This window comes from Marmota marmota, unplaced genomic scaffold, assembly GCF_001458135.2.
Source record: "Marmota marmota marmota unplaced genomic scaffold, marMar, whole genome shotgun sequence".
NCBI classification, from domain to species: domain Eukaryota; kingdom Metazoa; phylum Chordata; class Mammalia; order Rodentia; family Sciuridae; genus Marmota; species Marmota marmota.
In genome coordinates, this window is record NW_026000108.1 from 2,004,468 (window position 1) to 2,024,987 (window position 20,520).

Here is a 20,520-nt window from a genome sequence, read left to right on the forward strand (position 1 = left end):
GCACTGCTTTTATTTTTTGCAGCCTTCAATTTGAAAAAGGAGAGAAAAATACTATTTTAAATAAATGATATTTAAGTGAGATTAATATTGTTTAAAACAAAAAAAAGGGAGGTTAGAGGGATTGATGGAAAGGTGTTGTGCAGGCATGGCGTGGCACTCGCAGGTGTGCCTAACTCTTCCAGCATTCAGCCACAGCCTGCTTCCCAGCTACTCTTTCCCTCTGTGTCCACTGGTTTTTTTTTGTGTGTGTGTTTTGTTTGTTTTTGTTTTTCCATAGCATTGGCGATGTGGTGAGCAGTGCTCTCAGTACCTCATGTTTATTAATAAATCTATTCTGCACAAGCCCAAGGAGGCAGAGATCATTATCCCCTAACTACAGGGGAGAAGCCTTTAGCACAGAGGCTCGGACACAGCACTCCTCGTCTCCTGTCCACAGGGCACAGAGACACATGTTCATGCCATGGCCGGGATCCCTGGGCTTCCCCAAACTGTCTGTGCGGGTGTTTGACTGTATGTCCATTTGGGGATCACACCCGGGGGGGGGTTCTTTGTAAATGAAGTTGCTTAGTGCAGCCTCTGAGGCCCTTGTATAGGGAGGCATGCTGGTGGTCCAGTGGGTGCCATGGCTCTCAGAGCCCCTCCTGCAAGGCCCCCGGACAGGAAGCGCAGTCCACCCACCAACTCCTGCTCCTGTGTCCACTGTTTAAAAGATTTTAATACACTAATTGTGAGTGTCACAGAAGAAAAAGGAGTTGAGAGTATGTGTGAGGCCCTGGGTTGGATCCCCAATAGTGAAGGAAAAAAAAAAGAAGAAGAAAAGAAAAGGAGCTGGGAACTTTTTGGAAGCTGAGGTTGAAGTGAAGAACTCATTGTCTTCTAAGCCAAGAGGTAGACATTCACCTGAAGCTATCCATCCTGCTACTGTGAACCAGCAGGTTTGATGGGCTTGTCATCATACTATGGGATGGTGACAGAAACTTGAAAGGCATTATAAAGCTCTTGTTTTTTTTTTCCCCTGTGCCCATGTTCTAGATTTTTTATTTCTCATCAGGAATAAAATGGACAGACTCTAAAGAGCAGCAGTGTCTTATAGTCTTAAATGTTAATTCTGAGGTTCTTGCTACAATCTCTGAGTTCCAGGAGCAGATGAGGCATGGTGATGGTGATAAAGCAGTCCTTTGACGTCCCATGGGGACTCCACTGTTGGATCTGAGAAGGATATAGACTTGAGTTTCCAGTGAACAAACAGATTTTAACAACTCATAAAAATTCTTGACACAAATTATATGTAAACAATACTCCCTAAGCAGCAAAATACAGCAGTTGTATTTTAATACTAGCACTTCATCTCCGGGCCTGTTTGACTTCTTTGAAAAGATAGGGAGGACTGCGCAAAGAACACATTGAGTTTAATTAACTGCTGAAAGGCAAGTGTCTAGAGCAGCACCCATGTCTGCCCCTCCACATCAGTTTCTTTGCCCAGAATTGTCACTGTAGCCATTCTCCTCTAGATAGCCAAGTGTGTTTTTCCTTTCTTAATCTCACCTGGCTTTTTGTTTTGTTTTTAAACATGAATTGTCTACCCAAAGGTGTCCTCATCCAAATGAATTTGATATAGTTTAAGAAAGTTATTTTTCATTTATGTGAATAGCTCTATTGAGACAAGTGCATATTGTGCAATTTACCAATTAAAATATACAATTCAGTAGCTGTTAGCATATTGCATAGTTTTAAATTTAAATTTGATAAAATATATCTGATATAAAATCTCCCAATTTAGCCATTTTAAGTGTATGGTTATTTAGCATTTATTTATAGCCATTACTGCTACATATTTCCAAAACTTTGTCTCATCACCTCAAACAGAAACTCTGTAACCACCAAACAGTAACTCCCATTCTATCCTTTTCCCCCTTTGTCTTTTGAAAGTCTTAATCTGTAGCAGCACCCTCTTTTTCCTGACAATTTACCTGTTAAAGAACTGTTTGTCCTTTGAAAAGATAGAGGTGCCATAATCTGGGTCCTTCATGAACACACTTATGGAGCTCTCACATTATACCAGCAAAGAAATCTCCAGGACCCCTGTCTCCTCTGCCCTCCTGTGGCTCAAAATAATCAGTGTCCTATAAATTGGAAGAGATGTGTGCTTACTTCTGGTAGGAGCAGGTGGAATGGGGGGCCAGATGGAATTACACATAAAATGAGCTTTGTGTGAAGAGTGGAAGTCATTCATGAGAGGAGCAAGGCTGGTGGCCACCAGAGTCTGCAGAAGATCTCTACTTCACAGCCACAGCGTGGCAAGAGGCAAGGCTGTGTTCTTGAGGTCTGGGGTCATGCTAGGCATTGGTACAGAACCCAGAAGAGAAAGATGGTGTCACTAGAGCCATATCTTGAAGAGCTGTTTTTCCTGAGAGGGAGAGTCTTAGGAGACTTGATGCTTGCACTGCTCACTGTCCTTGTGTGCATCAGTATTCTGTTTCCTGCGTTGTTCCCTAACAACTTCTGCGTGCTTCTGCATGGCTGTCATCCATGTGTGTAGGTAGGGTTCACAACCAGGGGGTTTGGTTGCAGATTCCCTCTCTATGCAGTATTTCCCCATGGACCTCCAGGATAAAAGGAAAAGAGTGAGTTGTTTCTGTTTATTTCTACCTGTGACAAGATTTTAATTTAAAATGGCTTTATTTTATTTTATTTTTTCCAGTACTAGGGATGGAACCTAGAGGCACTCTACCACTGAGCTATTCCCCCAGCCTTTCTTTCTTTTTATTTTGAGGCAGGGTCTCACTGTGTTTGCCCAAGCTCTCTTCAAATTTGGTAATTATCCTAATTAATCTAATTATCTAATTAGCCTTTAGACAGGCAAGTGCCACAGGGCCTAGTGATTTTATTTTTATTATAAAATTATTAGATTGTTACCATAGATAAAATCCTGAAAATATATAAAATCATAAAGAAAAAAAGCACTGTAATCACTTTGATGTTTCTTACACATTTTTCCTGTGTCCTGCCACATACATTTGTTTGTTTGTTTTTAATATTTGTTTATTTTTTGTAGTTGTAGATGGCCAGCATGCCTTTTATTTTGTTTATTTTTATGTGGTGCTAAGAATTCAACCCAGTGCCTCACACATGCTGGGCAAGGGCTCTGCCACTGAGTCATAGCCTCAGCCCCACATAATTTTTTTTCATTACTGGGGATGAAACCCAGAGCCTCACTCCTGTTAGTCAAGAACTTCACCTCTCAGCTACGTGTTCAGCCTACTCATGCACATTTTTAAGCATGCTGTAATTGTATCTAGGTATATTTTCATTTTAAAACATACATGTATATGTGTGGATGAATAGATAACTACAAATTTTACAATTTTGTCTTATATCCCTTCACCTAGACATCCCATAATTATTTTATGGTTCTCTGTGGCTAACTCCCAGTTTTTTTTTTTTTTTATATCAACAGTGCTTATATGTCTACCCTTGCACTTAAGTCTTTGTGTTTCTTTTCTTTTCAGGACAGGGAGTGTACTGAGGATTAAACCCAGGGGCACTCAACCACTGAGCCACATCCCCAGTCCTGTTTTGTATTTTATCTAGAGACAGGGTCTCGCTGAGTTGCATCGTGCCTTGCTTTTGCTGAGGCTGGCTTTGAACTCGTGGTCTTCCTTGCTCAGCCTCCTGATCTGCTGGGATTATACTGCGCCTGGCGCTCTTTGTGTTTCTGATATAAATGTTTCTGGTATAAATGTAAAGCAGGCATACTTCTGCTTCCCAGCTTGAGTCTTTGATTCTGAATAATCAATGTTGAGAACTCTATATTCCAGCTAAAATGTGTTGGTGTACTTACGTATTAATGAAATGAATTTTTCTGGTGAGAATCTGTATATAGCTCCACACCACCCCTTGAGCTGCCATCTTCTCTCTCCCAAACCACTATCTTGCTTCATGTCCTCTTTTTCAGAAATCTGCATATTTTTTCTCCAGTCCACCTGTGTGTCCTTCATTTCCCATCTTACCATTGTTCTTAACACAGTATAGCTGTATCTCTTCATTTGAATCTGATTTTCTGTTTTGCTTTATTTGAAAACCAAGTATAATTTTTTTTCTCTCAGTAAATGTTCTGTTTTCTCTGTGTCTGTATTTCAATAGGAAAAAAATAGTTCATGACCCCATGTGCAGCAAACTGAACCATAGCCGTGGTCTTTTGGGGATGGCATTATTCCCTACTAATTCCTTTTCTTAGGAGCTCTTCTTTCTTTGAGTATCTCCTTTATGTGAGGTTTTATTGGGTACCTTGCATCTGTGACCTATTGGGCCCTCACTGCAGCCCTGCTGTGGTATGTAGTGGCATTACTGTGTTTTTGAGACGACCCAGGTAGACTGTCGTGGCAGGTATACCTCTGCTTCCCAGCTGGAGTCTTGAGGCTCTCTTGTCACAAGGCCTCCTCCCTCCTAGGCTGGGGACCACCACACATGACACCTGCAATGAAGACACATATAGCACCTTGCTGCAGAGGTTCCAGCGCTCTGAGGAGGAGCTGCGCAGAGTCGCGGAGCAGTGGCTGGAGTGCCAGAAGAGGATTGATGCCTATGTGGACGAGCAGGTGAGCACTGTGCCAGAGGCACAGCCTGTGCATTGACAGGGTGTGTGCCAGGGGGCTCTCTACAGTGGAGGAGCAGGGCTTCCTGGCAGAGGCCCTGGACACCTCACTGCAGCAGATAGTTTTCCTAGCAGAGCTGTACTGGTGATGTGGTGGCAGTTGGTCAGGTCCACCTCAGCCAGGGTGTGTACACCATCCCTTGCATAGTCTGTGCTCATGCAGGAATCTTGGGGACTTTAGGAAGCCACCAGACCTTGTAATTCCAGAAGCCTTTACTGAACACTGTGGTATTCAGAGCCTACTCTTCATTCATCCTGAACCATCCAGAAAGGGAGCACAGACACACATGAAAGTGTTAAGGAAGCTGGAGGAGAGCTGGGAGGCGCAGGCCATGCCTGCTGGAGATGGACGTGCAGGGACATTGCACTATGTGGCCAGAGCCCCTCAGGAGGGGACAGACTCTGAGCAAGTCTTTGAGATGTTATCCCCTCCTGTCCAACCCCGGCCTCCTAACTTTCAAGAACCTCTAGTAGAATCAGGCAAGGAAGTCAAAGTGGTCTTATTTTAAATGTCATTGGTATGGAGGAGTAAAAAGGAAAAACGACAGAGCTCTGTATTATGCTTTTCAGACTATTTGTGCAAAAATAGAGCTGTGGTTCTGGATTCAGGTGTGTACTGGTTCTAAGTCTATCCCAGGATTGTTAGTGCCACTTAGAAGCTGACCAAGCCCTTTGTTAGCTTTTGTCCCTATCTGAGCATTAAGCAGCCATAAGGAAGGAGGACGGCACTGGTATGTGCTCACTTCTCTTGTAAGCCATCTCACTGTTTGGGGAGCTCAGGCCTTGCTTTATGTGGCAGTTGCCTTACTGCCATTGCTTAATCTCTTGCTCATTGTTGTTCTGCCCTTCACCTTCATCACTGCAGTGGGCTTCACCCTGAGCACTGCATGCACAATAGAGAGGCAGGGCAGTGGGACTAATCAGCTCCTACAGCTTTCTCCCTATTGTCCTGTGGTCACTGGCAGAATTTGGGAGAACCATTGTTGCTTTGAGTTTTCTTCAGCATGGATGTGACCCTGAATCATGTTTTTGTCTGGTTGTGCAATCAAAGACTTGCTCTCTAGCTGTGCCTTGTCACTGAGCAGTGTTGTCTTACTTCAGGCTGCTGTTGGAGCAGGGCTGTTCCCAAGCCACTTCAACAGTGTCAGTTGGGCTGATGCTGGAGCAGGTCAGGTAGTCATGAAGCTCTGCCTGTGGCTTGCCTGGGTGAGGAGGGCCAGACAAGCAGATCATGAGTAGAGCTGCAGCATTCTCTCTGCAGCCTCAGCCACCAGGCCTGAGCATTCAGGTAGCCAGCAGCTATTCACATGAAAGGAACAGCAGAGAGGATATGGAGAGCTAACTGCTTTCCCCTCTGCTGTCGGCACACAGAAGAGTCTGCTTCATGAGACTTCTGTTTAGACTGGAGTTTGCTGTGGCTTGTAATAGATCAGGAGCCAGGAGGTAAAATGGGGCTGGGACAGGGAGGTCAGCTGTAGCAGGCTCTTGAGCTGTGGCAGTGCAGAGGGATCCTTACACAGAGGTCACTGTTCCTTGGGGGATCTACTTGACATGGGTTCTGTACAGGACCATGAAAATTGACAGCAGGCTACAATTCTGGATCTGCCTCATGAGCTCTGCTTAAATTGTTTCCCTTCAGTTTTGTGTTCCATTAATTCCAAATAAAATTTTTGTGCTTTTTTTTGTGGGGGGAAGTGGGTATTGGGGATTGAACTCAGGGGCACTTGACCACTGAGCCACATCCCCTGTCTTATTTTGTATTTTATTTAGAGACAGGGTCTCAATGAGTTGTTTAATGCCCTCACTTTTGCTGAGCTGGCTTTGAACTCCCAATCTTCCTTCCTTAGTCTCTGGAGCTTCTGGGATCTTGCTTTGTTTTGGGGAAAAAAAAAAAAAACTGCAAGAAGTAGTCCCTTGTGTAGTGAATTGCATTGTGGTAAGCTGCTTAAGGGTCACCTACAGAGAATACCCCAGGATAGCTGTACATAGTAGTTTGTGGAAGGTAACGAGGTAAGAGAGAAGCAGTGAAACTCTGGTTTACTGGGGTGTCAGATCATCAGTATTCTATAAAGGAAAACCGGGTTGGGGGGGGAGTCTAGATTTGAGTCAGCTTTCTGTTATTATGACAAAGTGCTTGGAATAATTAACTCATAAGGATGAAAAGTTTGTGGCTCATGGTTTCAGAGAGTGGAGTTTATGGTCGGTTGACCCTGTTGCTTTGAGCCTGCAGAGGCACAGTCATGGCAGCCAGGAAGCAAAGAGAGAAGCTGTGGTCCCAGTATCCCCTTCGAGGAGAATGTACCCCTATGATCTAACTTCTCCCATTAGCCCCCACCTCCTCAAGGTTTTGTCACCTTCCACTGGTGCTACAGGCTGGCAAACAAGCCTTTAACAGATGAATGTTTACGGAACATCTAAGATTCAAACTATGGGTAGATCTTATCATTGGGGCTCAAGGGAATGGTGGAAGGAAACTGATGAGGAGCTGGAGAGGGAGTGAGGTGCAGGAAGCAGGGCTATTGCAGCTGGTAACGGAGACAGGAGCACTGGGGCTCCTGGACCCAGGGAAGGGCCACTGCGGATGACAAGGGCCTCAAGGCTACCAGAGGAGCTACTTGTGAGAGGTGCATGGAAGGGCCCTGAATCCATACGTCTCTCAGGAAGTGAAATTATGAAATAATATTACCTACCAAGTCTCTGTCCTGACAGCTTCAGTTATAGGAAAGACATACTGTGTGAGGTCAAGGAACCCTCCAGTGCGTTGATGTTATGAAATAAACTCAGGACCTCTCTTGTCTTTTCCAAGGACCATGGCCTGCAGTGTCCTCATTTTATCTTTGACAAGGTTCATGTATTGGGGTAAAAGGGAGGCATGTTGCTGTGGATACTGTGACTACAGCAGGCCACATGCAGCACCTTTGGAGCCTTCTACATGTAGACGGTTAGCTCACTGCAGGGCAGCTGCCAAAGCGCGCCCAGATGGTACCAGCTGGCAATTGCTGTTGGCCTGGAGATAAATGTCTCAGGGCCCATTTCAGTGCTGTAGTAGTCATTGCAGTAACTGAGAAGCTGTTTCATCTCTGCCCTGCACTCTGGTATGGAGATGCTATGATTCTTGGGGTAGGGAATGTGCAGAAGTGAGTTGGCAGAGATTTCAGGCCTGGTTGGACTAGAAGACCTTCAGGTCCCCTCCATTCTGAGATGTAAATCAAGGAACACACATATTCCTGACAGTGGGGATGGTAATCTCTGTGCCTGCTGCTCAGTGCTCATCAGGGCTTTGCAGAACACTTTCTGGGGAGGCACTGTCTGCTAGGCTTGAGTGGCAAATGGAGACCCCCAGGTATGTGGGCAGTGCCTATCCTGGTATAGAAATGGGGAGGCTGGCTTCTCAAGACTCCGGAGTCTGGGAGCTTCTCTGAGTGGGACTGCTGCCTCCCTCCACACATTTGACATTTTTCCTGCTATTCAGTAGAGTTGGTTTCCCTCATGTTATATCTATATAAGCTTATGCAGTGGTAAATAACCATTAGGTGACTTCAGAAAATGGAATAATTAAATAGTAATTCAGATTAGAGAAGAACGTGGTGCCAGGCTCTGTGTGGATCACACCTCCACTGCTCTTGGGCTCTAGACATAGTTACCACAGCTGTGGGTGGCAGGAGGCTCCCCAAGGGCCCAGCCAGGCAGGCTTAGGGCTCCAGGCAGAATGGTCCACATCCTGTCCCCTGGTATACATTGGATGGGTGTGGTAGATTTATTTCTCCTGTTGGACCAGGCCTGAACAGGAAAAAGACCCAGGGTAACTCTCAGGAAGGGGGAAGTTTCTTTTTTGCTATGACTGAAGAATACTTTAAGAGAGTAATAATTCCTAGAATTGTTTGTTGCCTGCAATTGGTTTCATTCACTAACATAATATACATTGCTATCATTGCTGTTCTAGTGAAAATGGAAATGTATGTAAAAATAGCAATGCTTTCTCTTGGGAGAAAAATACAGTATCACTTAAAAAGTAAAGCTGATGGGGCTGGGGTTGTGGCTCAGTGGTAGAGTGCTGGCCTAGCATGCACGGGACACTGGGTTCAATCCTCAGCACCACATAAATGTAAAATAAAAGATCTTGTGTCCACCAAAAAACTAAAAAAAGAAAAGAAAAAAGTAAAGCTGATAGTGGATTTATTTCTTTAAAATTCTGTCTTTTTTTTGTACCAAGGATTGAGCCCAGGGGTGCTTAACCATTGAGCCACATCTCCAGCCCTTTTTATTTTATTTTATTTATTTATTTTTAGAGAGAGAGAATTTTAATATTTATTTTTTTCTAGTTTTCGGCAGACACAACATCTTTGTTTTCGTATGTGGTGCTGAGGATCGAACCTGGGCTGCACGCATGCCAGGCAAGCGCGCTACGGCTCGAGCCACATTCCCAGTCCTTTATTTTTTATTTTGAGACAGGGTCTCGCTAAGTTGCTGAGACTGGCTTTGAACTTGTGATCCTCCTGCCTCAGCCTCCTGAGCCACTAGGATTACAGTTGTATGCCACCATTCCCCTCTGTCCTATCTTTTTTACAAAGAAAGAACATTGTCTCCACTAAAGCAGCCAGAAGATACATTGCTGTTTTTCGCTCTATACCAAAAACCATGAGAAATCAAGACATTATAATACAAATTTGAGAAATTGAGCCACTTTTAGTAGCATCCATGGAGTCATTGCAGAATGAGGGAGGTGACTTAAAATAATAGAAATGTATTTTGTCATAGTTCTGGAAGCCCAGACCCAGAAGTTCAAAATCAGGGTATCATCAGAGTCATGTTTTCTTCTGAACGCTGATGGTTGCAGGGATGGGGAAATCTTTCCTGCCCTTCCCCCTCACGATGGCCCCAGGTGTCCTATCTCGTGACTGTGTTACTGCAGTCCCCTATGGAACCATTTAAATCTGTCATTTAATTTAAAGCAATGAAATGGAGATTAGTTAGTTCTCATCAGTAAGCATTTTAGAAATTTTATGCTAATCCAAAGATTTCAAAATGTAGAGCACTTGTAAAATAATTGAGTCTTTATTCACAAAGAAACAGAATGCAAGGGGCAGTTGACAGCTTTGAAATGTTATTTTGCTTTTTAAAATTATGTTTTCTTTGTTTGATACATATATACATAACACTGCAGTTACCCAAGTTTTTCCCCCAACTAATTTTGACCTAGAGAATGTGAGGAGAGGACCAAAGAGTGGGTTTTTATTGATGTTGTTTACCAATAAAATGGAGTGGCAAATGGAGACCCCCAGTGACCTCCCTGTCCCAGCCCCATCTTACCTCTTGGCTCCTGATCTACTACAAGCATAGCAAACTCCAGTCTAAACAGAAGTCTCATGAAGCAGACTCTTCTGTGTGCCAAATAACTCTTGAATTCTGAACTAATTACATACTTTCCTATCTTTATATATGAGTACATCACCAGTGAAACTCCACATCATATACAACCACAAGAGTGGGATCCTAACTAGAATAAGTTGTACTCCAAGTATGTGTAATGTCAAAAAACACTCTACTGTCATGTATATCTAAAAAGAATGAATAAAATATGTATACATATGATCACCTTTCCTAATTTTTAGCTTTCTAATATAATTTTTCAAACTTGCAATAGTAATATCTCCAAGAAAAATGCCTTTCTGGGATGGGGTTGTGGCTCAGTGGTAGAGCGCTTACCTAGCATATGTGAGCCACTGGGTTTGATCCCTAGCACCACATAAAAAACGAAATAAACAAAATAAAGATTTTTGGTTTTTTATGCCTTTTTTTAAAACTGCAGGCATATATGTTGAAAAGGAAGGGTTGGCCCTTGATATTAAATCCTTCCATCTAAGAATCTGATCTCTCCTTATTTTTAGGTCTTTTTTTCTATCCTGCATAGTCTGTGCATTTCTTACCAAGTTTATGCCATGGAGTTTCTTAGTTTTGGGTCCTGTTTTGTGAGTATGCTTTCTAATGTGTTCTTGGTGATAAACAGGAAGGCAGAGTTAGGGGCACCGTTCGTCTTACCAAAGTCCCTCAGTAGCTTCAGTAGTTTTTGAGTCAGTTGCTTTGAATTTTCTGGGAGATCATGATATCATCTTCAAATAATGATAGTTCTGTCTCATTCTTTCTTGCATTTGAACTTTTTTTTGGGCTTCTATTAGAACCTTCAGAGCAGGGTGAGTGAGTATACTGGCAGAGGCACCCTTGGCCAGTCCTTGTGTGGGGGTTTTGAATGTCTCATGATGAAGCACTGTTTGCCATTCAGACTTTTTTGGCACTTACTAGCAAATTCAAGAAGTTCACTTTATTTACTTGGGTTATTTTAAAAGAAAAAGAGTAATACATGTCAAATTTGATTTTATAGTTTTCCTATTTTTGTATGAATTTTAAGAGATTAGGTTTCCTAATTTTGAGGCATTCTTGGCATCCTTGAGATTAATCCTTATTAGATCATGATATTCTTCACTGTTAGACTTAACTTGCTGATGTTTTATTTAGGACTTTTTATTTATATTCTGAGGTGTTATGGAATTGAGTTTTAGTTTTTGACACTTGTCTGTTTTGTGAGAAGATCATGATAGCTTTATGAAATTTGAGAAACTGTATTTTTTCAGTTTGCAGGAATAGTTTAAATTTTCTATTCCATGAAGGATGTGATAGAACTTACCATAAAACTTTGGGGCCTGATTCATGTTTGCAGAGAGGAAGAACAAGTATAGATCTACTATTAGTCTATTTCAGGTTTTCTTCTTCTTGAATCACATTGCATTTTACTTATTGATTTTTGTGTAGAAAGTTATACACATTGTTTAGATGAAGAGTCTTGAGTACTTGTCTCCAGGCTGGGGAATTCATGGGAGTGATGGAGTGGGCCAGCTCAGGAGTGCTGTGGTTCTCATATCCACCATGTGTGCTTACACCTAGGCAGGCTCAGGGAGAGAGCACTTCTCCTTTCAGGTAGGAAATGGTCTGCCCTCTGCAGTGGGAGGCTCTGGGGAACTGTGCCTCTTGTAAAAAGAGCACTTGTGGGACTGGGGATATAGCTCAGTTGGTAGAGTGCTTGCCTTGTATACACAAGGCCCTGGATTTAGTCCCCAGCACCACACACACACACACACAAAAGCACTTGTGGCGATTTTGATTAAGTTGAGTAAGATGCTGAAATGGGCTGCCTGATAATATATTTGTAGTATTGTATCTGTTTTCTTTACATCTTGTATATATCATTTGAAAAAAAATCTTCCCTTGAAAATACCCTGTGTAATTGCTGCTGGTACCAAGGTTTTTTGTTTGTTTGTTTGTTTTGTTTTTTTAACATCTGCTTTCTAGATGACAATGAAAACCAAACAGCGCATGTTAACGGAAGACTGGGAGATATTTAAACAAAGGCGATTCATTGAAGAACAGGTAAGTTTGTCCATATGAGAGGCAATTAAAGGAAGTAGGAAATCCTCTTTATAGAGTGAGTGGCATTTTGCACATTAGCTGCTCTGTTGCAACAGGACACCATTTGAGGACCACATGGGCAACATCTGCCAGTGTTAAACAGTGGTTTTAGCCTCAAGGTAAACCGATTTTATTTGCCTATTTCCTACATTCTGATTACTCTTTAAGGAAAGCCAGTGCTCATCGAGTGACTGATGTTGGTACACAGCGGCCCTAGGAATTTTACAGATGACATTGCCCTGAGTCCCCATGCGTACCCGTGAGGCAGGTGTTGCTATCTCCAGATCACACATGAAGGGGTGACATGCTGCAGGCTAAGGCCATTTCTGAAATCACAGGGATTCAGCCCAGCTTTCCCCCGCAATGCCAGGAGCCAGACCATCTGTAGTCTGCCCCCTTCCTCCTCACCCTGGTGGAGCCTCCTCTAGCAGGCTTGCCCTGCACCCTCTGCTGATGAGGTCTTTGGAGAGCTTGCAATTGACCTTCCTGTGATTGGCCTCGGATCCCTCTGCTTTTGGAACTTCTTGCCCTAATCTCATTCATATGGCCACACCAACTATTCCTACTTCCTGGACTGTTTTCTTAGTCTCCTTTATGAGCTTAATGCCCTTGGCCTTTCCTTTAGTTCCCTGCCCGCTGCCCCCTATTCTGTGTATTAAATGGCCTTCCAGTCATCACCTGTCCATTTGCCAAAGCTGGTCCAGAACTCCTTCTCCTTTGATACTCAGATGCTTCCTAGTCAATTGGAAGGAAGCTTCCAGGTCCAAGCCTCTTCCTCCAACACCACATACCAGTCTCTCTTTCTATGGCTGCCTTCCTGGTTCCCAGAAGATACAGAGTACTTGACAGATAGAGGGTAAAGGTTGGGTATCTGCAGTAGCCTGCCTTCTGGACGTCTGTTATGAGGGCATGTGACAGTGTGCTTGCTGAAGACCAAAATATTTAGGAGGTTCTTGGTACCTGGGCCCTTGAGCAGCTCAGCTCCAGGTCTGCCGCTCCTGTATCCTGGTCCTGCCCACCTGAGGAAGCTGACCAAACTGATTTCTACATATTATCATAATTACTAGAAAATGTGATCCATGAAATGGAGAAAGGTTTCTGTGAAATTAAGCAATTGTTTGATAATTTCCTCTAGTTAACCAATAAGAAAGCGGTTACTGGCGAGAACAACTTCACAGATACCATGAGGCACATGTTGTCATCACGACTGAGCATGCCTGACTGCCCCAACTGCAACTACAGGAGAAGGTGAGCTGGGCTGTCATGGGTGCAGCAGCCTGCAGCCCTCCTTGAACCAGGTGGAGGTCTGGAACCGACCTTCAGAGAACATGATGACCTTCTGTGTTGGCTCTCTTGGTAACTGTCCTTAATTCCCGATCAGATGTGCTTGTGATGACTGCAGCCTCTCACACATCCTCACTTGTGGTATCATGGACACCCCCGTCACTGATGACATCCACATTCACCAGCTACCACTCCAAGTGGATTCTGCTCCCGACTATCTCTCTGAGATGCGCCCACCTAGCGTGTCCTCAGCAAGCTCAGGGTCAGGCTCCAGCTCTCCCATCACAGTTCAGCAACATCCCAGACTCATCCTCACAGACAATGGCTCTGCACCAACTTTGTAAGTTGTAACTGTGTAATAAAGATTCAGAAATTTTAAGTATTCAGTCGCAAGAAACAGTGATGTCTACAGAAGTATGAACATCATCATAATGCTTTTCATGAAAAAGACCTTGCATTGTTTTAAGCAACTTTTAAAACATGAAATCAGTCAATTCAAAGTTTGACACTTATTTCATCACCTGAAAAAAATGTTAAATTAACAAGTGCCAGTACAGTGAAAAACATGTTGGTATGCAGGGAAGTGTCTCCATGGCTCTGGCCCCTTCTCCTTGTGCTCCTGGAGGGCGGTCAGCTGCCGTTCACTCGCCTCATTGTCAGCCCAGTGTTCATGCTTGCCTCATGTCTTGCTAAGAGTTCAAATGATCGCGTTAGCAAGCGATGGAAAGTTTGTCTTCTGTGTTCCCACATAACTAGGTGTTCCTTTCATACTGGCGAGGCTGCCCTGCTGCTCTTGCCTGTTCACTTTGTGGTTGGCTGGTCCCAGATTCCTTCAGAGTTGTGACACTGTCATTTGTGAGGGCTTATGGAAGGGAGGTAATTACTTGAGTAGACCTAGACTTCCATTGCATGTGCATCATAGAGCATGCAGCCATCGTGAGCCCTGCAGAGATTCCAGTGCCAGGGATTATTGCCCCTGACCTCGGCTGTTCAGCCTTCCTCAGATTTCTCTGACTCGGGTCATATCTTTATCTCCTCTCTCTGGATTTCTCAAGGAAACTGAGAAGGGCATCTCAAGTCACATAATAAATGAGAAACCTTTCCTTTAGAGTCTTTCAGTTCTCAGTATGGACTTGTTCTCAAGCCCCACATAATTCTTTTTCTTCCTTCTTTCCTTCCTTCCTCCCTCTGTGTGTGCGTGCGCATGCCTCTCTCTCTCTCCCTCTCCCTCTCCCTCTCCCTCCCTCCCCCTCCCCCACCTTTATTTTTATTTATTTATTTTTATGTGGTGCTGAGGATCTACCCAGCACCTCGCACGTGCTAGGCGAGTGCTCTACCACTGAGCCACAACCCCAGCACTGCCCACCCCCCCAAGCCCTTTTCTATGTTTTATTTTGAGGCAGGTTCTAAGTTGTCTTGTGTTGGCCCTGGTCTTAAAATCCTCCAACGTCAGCCTCCCAAGTAGGTGGGATTATAGGTATACACCACTGCATCTGAATGTACCCCTTTAATTTTAAATAAAACAATTGTGTCTGGGCTTGGGAGTGGTAGAAGGAATAGTTTTGTAGCAGGGCATCTCAAGTCACATAATAAATGTAATATCCATTAGTCTGATTAAATGTTTGTGATTTCCTTAATATTTCTGCCTTTAGAGGTTTTCCCTTTCCATTCTTCCAGGTAGTAAAAATGCTGATCTTCTAGGTCTCTCCTCTCATATTCAGGTGACCAGGAGGTATTGGTAATGAGTGATGCTTTACAGGACTCTGAACACAAGCAGTGATCTAAAGAAGGCTTCTGTGCACAGCAGGTGGCTCCTTATCCTCCTCTGCAGTACAGTAGCCCCCTTTGACCTTGTCTGTTGTCTCAGTTGTAGTGATGATGAGGACGTTGCACCATTGTCAGCCAAGTTTGCTGATATTTATCCATTGAGTAACTACGACGATACCGAGGTGGTGGCCAACATGAATGGGATCCACAGCGAACTGAATGGTGGTGGGGAAAACATGGCCCTGAAAGATGAGGTATGAGCATGGTTACTTGTAGCCACAATAGGTGGCATAATATGGTGGCCTAAGTTTAATTTTTGCATTATTCTACTTTGAAAAGTGTAAGTTACAAAAGGCTGCGTTTTAAGTCCCCACAGGTGAGCAGCACCAGTAGTAGCTCTTCAGAAGCTGACGATGAAGAAGTGGATGGTGAAAGCAGCGGGGAGCCCCCAGGAGCTCCAAAGGAAGATGGGGCCCTGGGAAACGGGAGCCCCAGGACAGAGGAAAGTAAAGTGGACACTCCACCCCCTTCTTACCCAGCCCAGCAGGTAGGGTTTCATGTTTCAGATTTTCTTTTTGTCATGAGTCTCTCAGTATATATTTTTCCCAAACATGGGCATTATTAACTGTGAAAGTATTCCATTTCAAGTTATTTCTGTTGCTCAGAATCAGAGAGAATCAAGACACACTTGTAAAACAGACAATTCATAATTTTTAAAAATCTTTTTAAAAAATATTTATTATTTTTTAGTTGTAGTTGGACACATTATCTTTATTTCATTCTTATGTGGTGCTGAGGATCGAACCCAGGGCCCCACACGTGCTAGGCAAGCACTCTACCCCTGAGCTACGACCCCAGCCCCCAATTCCTATTTTAATTTTGTTTCCTTTGCTTGAATCTAATCACCTTCTTCATTTTGTAATGCTTCATGTTCGTTTCCTTTTTTTTTTTTCCTATATAGAAGCAAGCAGAGGCTATTTTTTTTTAAGTTGTAGATAGACACAATATCTTTATTTTTATTTATTTTTATGTGGTGCTGGGGAGCGAACCCAGGGTCTCACATGTGCCAGGCAAGCGCTCTACCAGTGAGCTACAACCCCAGCCCCCCAGTCCTTTTTTTGAGATGGGGCCTCACCAAGTTGCTTAGAGTCTCAGTGAGTTTACCAGGCTGACTTGGAACTTGAAATTCTCCTGCCTTAACCTCCTGAGACACTGAGATTACAAGTGTGCACCACTGTGCTTAGCCTAATAAATTCATTTTGATAGGTGATATAAATATATATAATTCAAATAAAAGACAATGTTAAAGGTATATACATTAAGAAATCTGGCCCTTACCTCCTTCCCCACCCATCCTGTCACATTTGCATACTAAGTCCCTAGTCCCAGTAGATGATCGGTTTTATCTGTTTATTATGTGCATGTACAATATTTATTCTTCCCCTTTTTTATGAGAAAGGCTGTCTAATAACACACACACAGTTAAAGTTCTGAACCTGTTTGCCTGACAGTGCATCCTGACAGATTATGTCTCTGCAGAGCGTACTTTCTCATTCCCTTCTGCTGGCCTCACTCTTTTTCATAATGTGAACATGCTGTAGTTTCTGTTTTTCCTTTTTAGTTCTCTGTTGATGGGCACTTGTGCTGTTCATCCCCTCTTTGACCATTGCAAACTATTCAGTGAGTAACCTTGTACATCTGACATTGTGTACGTAAGCAGATACAGCTCTAGGACTAGTCCAGCAGTGAACTGTGGGTAAGAACATCAGTGAGTGGGGTTGGGTAAGGCCACGGTGACCACCCAGACTCCAAAAAAGAGTGGCCCCACAGTTTTGTTGGATTGTTGCCAGTCTGATATATGGAAATGGTAACCCGTGGGGTTTCAGTTTTCACTTCCCTTTAATAGGTAAACCTCCTTTCCTATATTTAAGGGCTATTTGTTTCCTTTTCTGTCCTATTACTGAGTTATAAGATTTCTTTATATATTGGATATATATCCTTCATCAGATATATGATTTGCACTGTTTCCTCATGGTCTATAATGTGTCTCTTTATTTTGTGTTTTTTTTTTTTAATATTTATTATTGTTGTGTTTATTTTTAGCTGGACACAATACCTTTATTTTATTTTTATGTGACGCTGAGGATCAAACCCAGGGCCTCGCACGTGATAGGCAAGCGTTCTGCCCCTGAGCCGCAACCCCAACCCAGTTTTAATAGTGTCTTTTGTAAAGCAGAAGCTTTGGGTTTAATTCATTCCAATTTATTAGTTTTTTTATTTTCAGAACCATCCCTTTGATACATTCTCTAAGAAAACTTGGCCTAACACAAAACTGTTTTCTTCTAGAAGATTTGTAACTTATTTAGATGCTGTGATTCATTTGACTAAGAGTTTGCTTATGGTGTAAGGTTAAAGTCTGCATCTGTGTTTTTAAGTATATGGACATCCAATTATCCAGTGCTCTCTGTCAGACTGGCCTTGCCCCTGCAGAAGCGCTTTGATGATTTGTTGAAAATTGATGGGCCGTAAATGCAAGGGTTTAAAATTCATTCTCTTCATTTGGTCTCTGTTTGTCCTTACATGTGTACCACACATGACAGTTGCTTAAGGTGAGTTTGGAGTTATAGTAGGGTTCGCTCTCTAGCGTGGCAGACCTGCTTTCTCACAGATAGCAATCTTGGTATAATCGGCAGGTGGGGGTTGGGGGCCAAGCAGCCAGGGCCTCTGGAAGAGATGCACTAACCTGACTCCTGAGAGCCACCCTTAGAGATTAGTTCCCCGTGGATTCTGGAGGGACATGGGTATGCAGATAGGATGTGATTCCTCACTGATTTCTCTCTAGTTCTTCCCGTTTCTGAGGGAATCATACTAAAGACTTTTGCCAACTTTTGATTTCTACATTTGGGAATGATGTTGAATGTGTGTACATGTCATTGTAACTCCCTAGTACATTGACCCCTTTGTCATGATGAGATATTTCTCTACTGATAACTTCTTACTTTAAAGTACGTTATATCTGATATTAATGAAGCCAGTTTAGCTTCTTGGGTTATTGTATGTACATTATACTTTTTTTCCTTATATTTTTCAGCTTCTTTGTGTCTTCAAATCTAAATTTGCTTTCAGATCTTCTTGTTGGACCTTGCATTTTTATTCTATCAACCTCTGCCTTTTCAGACATTAAACAAAATTTTTAGTGACCATTAATACCATTTAATTGTCACTATTTTTTTTTTTAAATGGTACTGGGGAATTGAACTGAGGAGCACTCTACCACTGAGCTATATCCTCAGCTCTTTTTATTTTTTATTTTGAGACAGGCTTTTGCAAGCTGTCCAGGCTGGCCTTGAATTTGTAATCTTCCTGTCTTAGTCTCCCAAGTTGCCAGGATTAACATGGCTGTGCCACCATACCTGGCTTCTGACATTAATTCTGTTTTGTTTTGTTTTGTTTTTAAGTTGTAGATGGACATAATACCTTTATTTGTTTTTCTATGTGTGCTAAGGATTGAACACAGTGCTTCACATGTGCTAGACAGGTGTTCTACCACTGAGCTCTAGCCCTAGTCCTGCCATTAATTCTTTAATGATTTTTTTTTTTTTTAGTCATTTTCAAGTTGCTGCTTTAAGCATTACAATATGCATCTTAATTTATTACAATCTACTCCAGGTTAATATTGATTTAATTCCAGTAACATAGATAAACATTGCTCTAATACAGCTCTATTTTCTTCTTCCTCCTTCAAATTATTATTCTGTGTATTATATTTATATGTTATAAACCCAGCATATTAAAATTATTGCTTTTTTAAATTTCATAATTTTAGAGAAATTATAAGCAAAGACAAAAGATAACATGTGATATTTTCCATTTGCCAGCTTGCTTACCTCTTCTGGCATTCTTTTTTTTTTTTTTTTTTTTTTTTTTTTTTTTTGTGTGTGGGGATTTGTATTATTTCATTTTGTTGTAGGGACAGACGAGGCAACGCACCGAAGATAGCAGGAAACAGTTTTATTTGGCTGCAACCAGGTTCAGAGGGCAAAGCTTTTGCAGTAATCAATCAATCCCCTGAATCTCGAGTTCAGGTAGTTTCAGAATTTTATACCCAGCATGTAAGGGAAGGGGCTCAGAAGTTCACAGTCTGCAGAAGTTCACATAAAAGCAGCTTTTTCTTCACTGTTCTGGGCAAGTTAACCCTTCAAGTACAGCTCTTAAAAAGGGGGGAGCTTCTTCTCCCCTTTTTTCCCTCCCCTGCCAGCTGTTACCATGGAGCCCAATAGGTAACTTCTCCATAGAAATGTAGACATCTCTATGAAACTCCAGCTCAAGGCCAGAGGCCTTGTTAAAGGATTTGTCTTTTTTATCACATTTTGCATTTGCAAACATACTTTTACAAATTATTATACTGGAAACATGTTTGTGAAAAACAAGTGAAAGGGCATTGAGCACCTGGAGTGCTGATTTCTTTCTGGCCAGTGGCCAAGTAAAATAGAGCAACAGGAAAATAGAAAGTTTAACTACATTGAACTTTTTGTAGAGACTCTTTTGCTTATAGTCTTAAAATCAATTATGGTGAAAATTTCTTGAGAAGCTTAGTTAAGATTTTTTGTTAAGGAGAGGGTGCCACTACAATTTCAGCTGAAATACATCCTTTAGTATTTCATGTAGGACCAGTTTGCTAGCACTGAATTTTCTCAGTTTTTACATATAAATGTCTTTCTTTTCTTCTTATTTTTTAGAATAGTTTTAAGTTCACAGCAAAGTTCAATAGAAGGTGCAGAGAACTCTACGCCCCTTGCCTGCACCTCACATCCTCCCCCACCATCAGAATCCCACACAGAGTGGTGTAGCTGCTGGACAGTCAGTCCTCCACACAGGCCTGTGCTTCTTTATGGAGGCGGGACTGCAGGAGCTTCCAAGGTGGTTATGTACATCTATTTTAATCCATGTTCAGCTTCCTTGTATTTCTTAGATCTGTAGATTAATGGTTTTCATCCCATTTGAAAAGTAAGAGTTTCAGACATTGTTTCTTTTAAGTTTTCCTCTCAGAGACCCTTCCCGCTCCTGTCCCTGGGACTTCTTTGCATACATGCCGGTGTGTTTGCTGCTCTCCCCAAAGATTTCTGTCTATATTTTCCTTTACACACTCTCTCTCTCTCTTTGTTTTCTTTTTTAATATTTTTTTAGTTGTTAGTGGACCTTTATTTTTTATTTATATGCGGTTCTGAGAATCTAACCCAGTGCCTCACACATACTAAGCAAACCACTGAGCCACAACCCCAGCCCTTCTTTACTCTAGTTTCTGCTTGTCTTCATATGGATAATTTCTTTTTTTTTTTTTTTTTTTTTTTTTT

The 20,520-nt window shown here is 42.4% G+C and overlaps 1 protein-coding gene across 7 annotated transcripts in view; it reads left to right on the forward strand.

Annotated features, from left to right (window-relative positions):
* Fam193a (family with sequence similarity 193 member A) overlaps positions 1-20,520 on the forward strand; it is a 128,856-nt gene that overhangs the window by 63,384 nt on the left and 44,952 nt on the right. For all 7 annotated transcript variants that reach the window (XR_007340948.1, XR_007340949.1, XM_015481893.2 and 4 more), the window contains 6 exons: positions 4,451-4,598; positions 11,999-12,076; positions 13,251-13,363; positions 13,497-13,739; positions 15,267-15,420; positions 15,534-15,713. Coding sequence is in view for 5 of the 7 variants with exons in the window: in XM_015481893.2 (XP_015337379.2) it covers positions 4,451-4,598; positions 11,999-12,076; positions 13,251-13,363; positions 13,497-13,739; positions 15,267-15,420; positions 15,534-15,713 (916 nt within the window). In the remaining 2 variants the exon portion in view is untranslated. The remainder of the gene's footprint in view (positions 1-4,450; positions 4,599-11,998; positions 12,077-13,250; positions 13,364-13,496; positions 13,740-15,266; positions 15,421-15,533; positions 15,714-20,520) is intronic.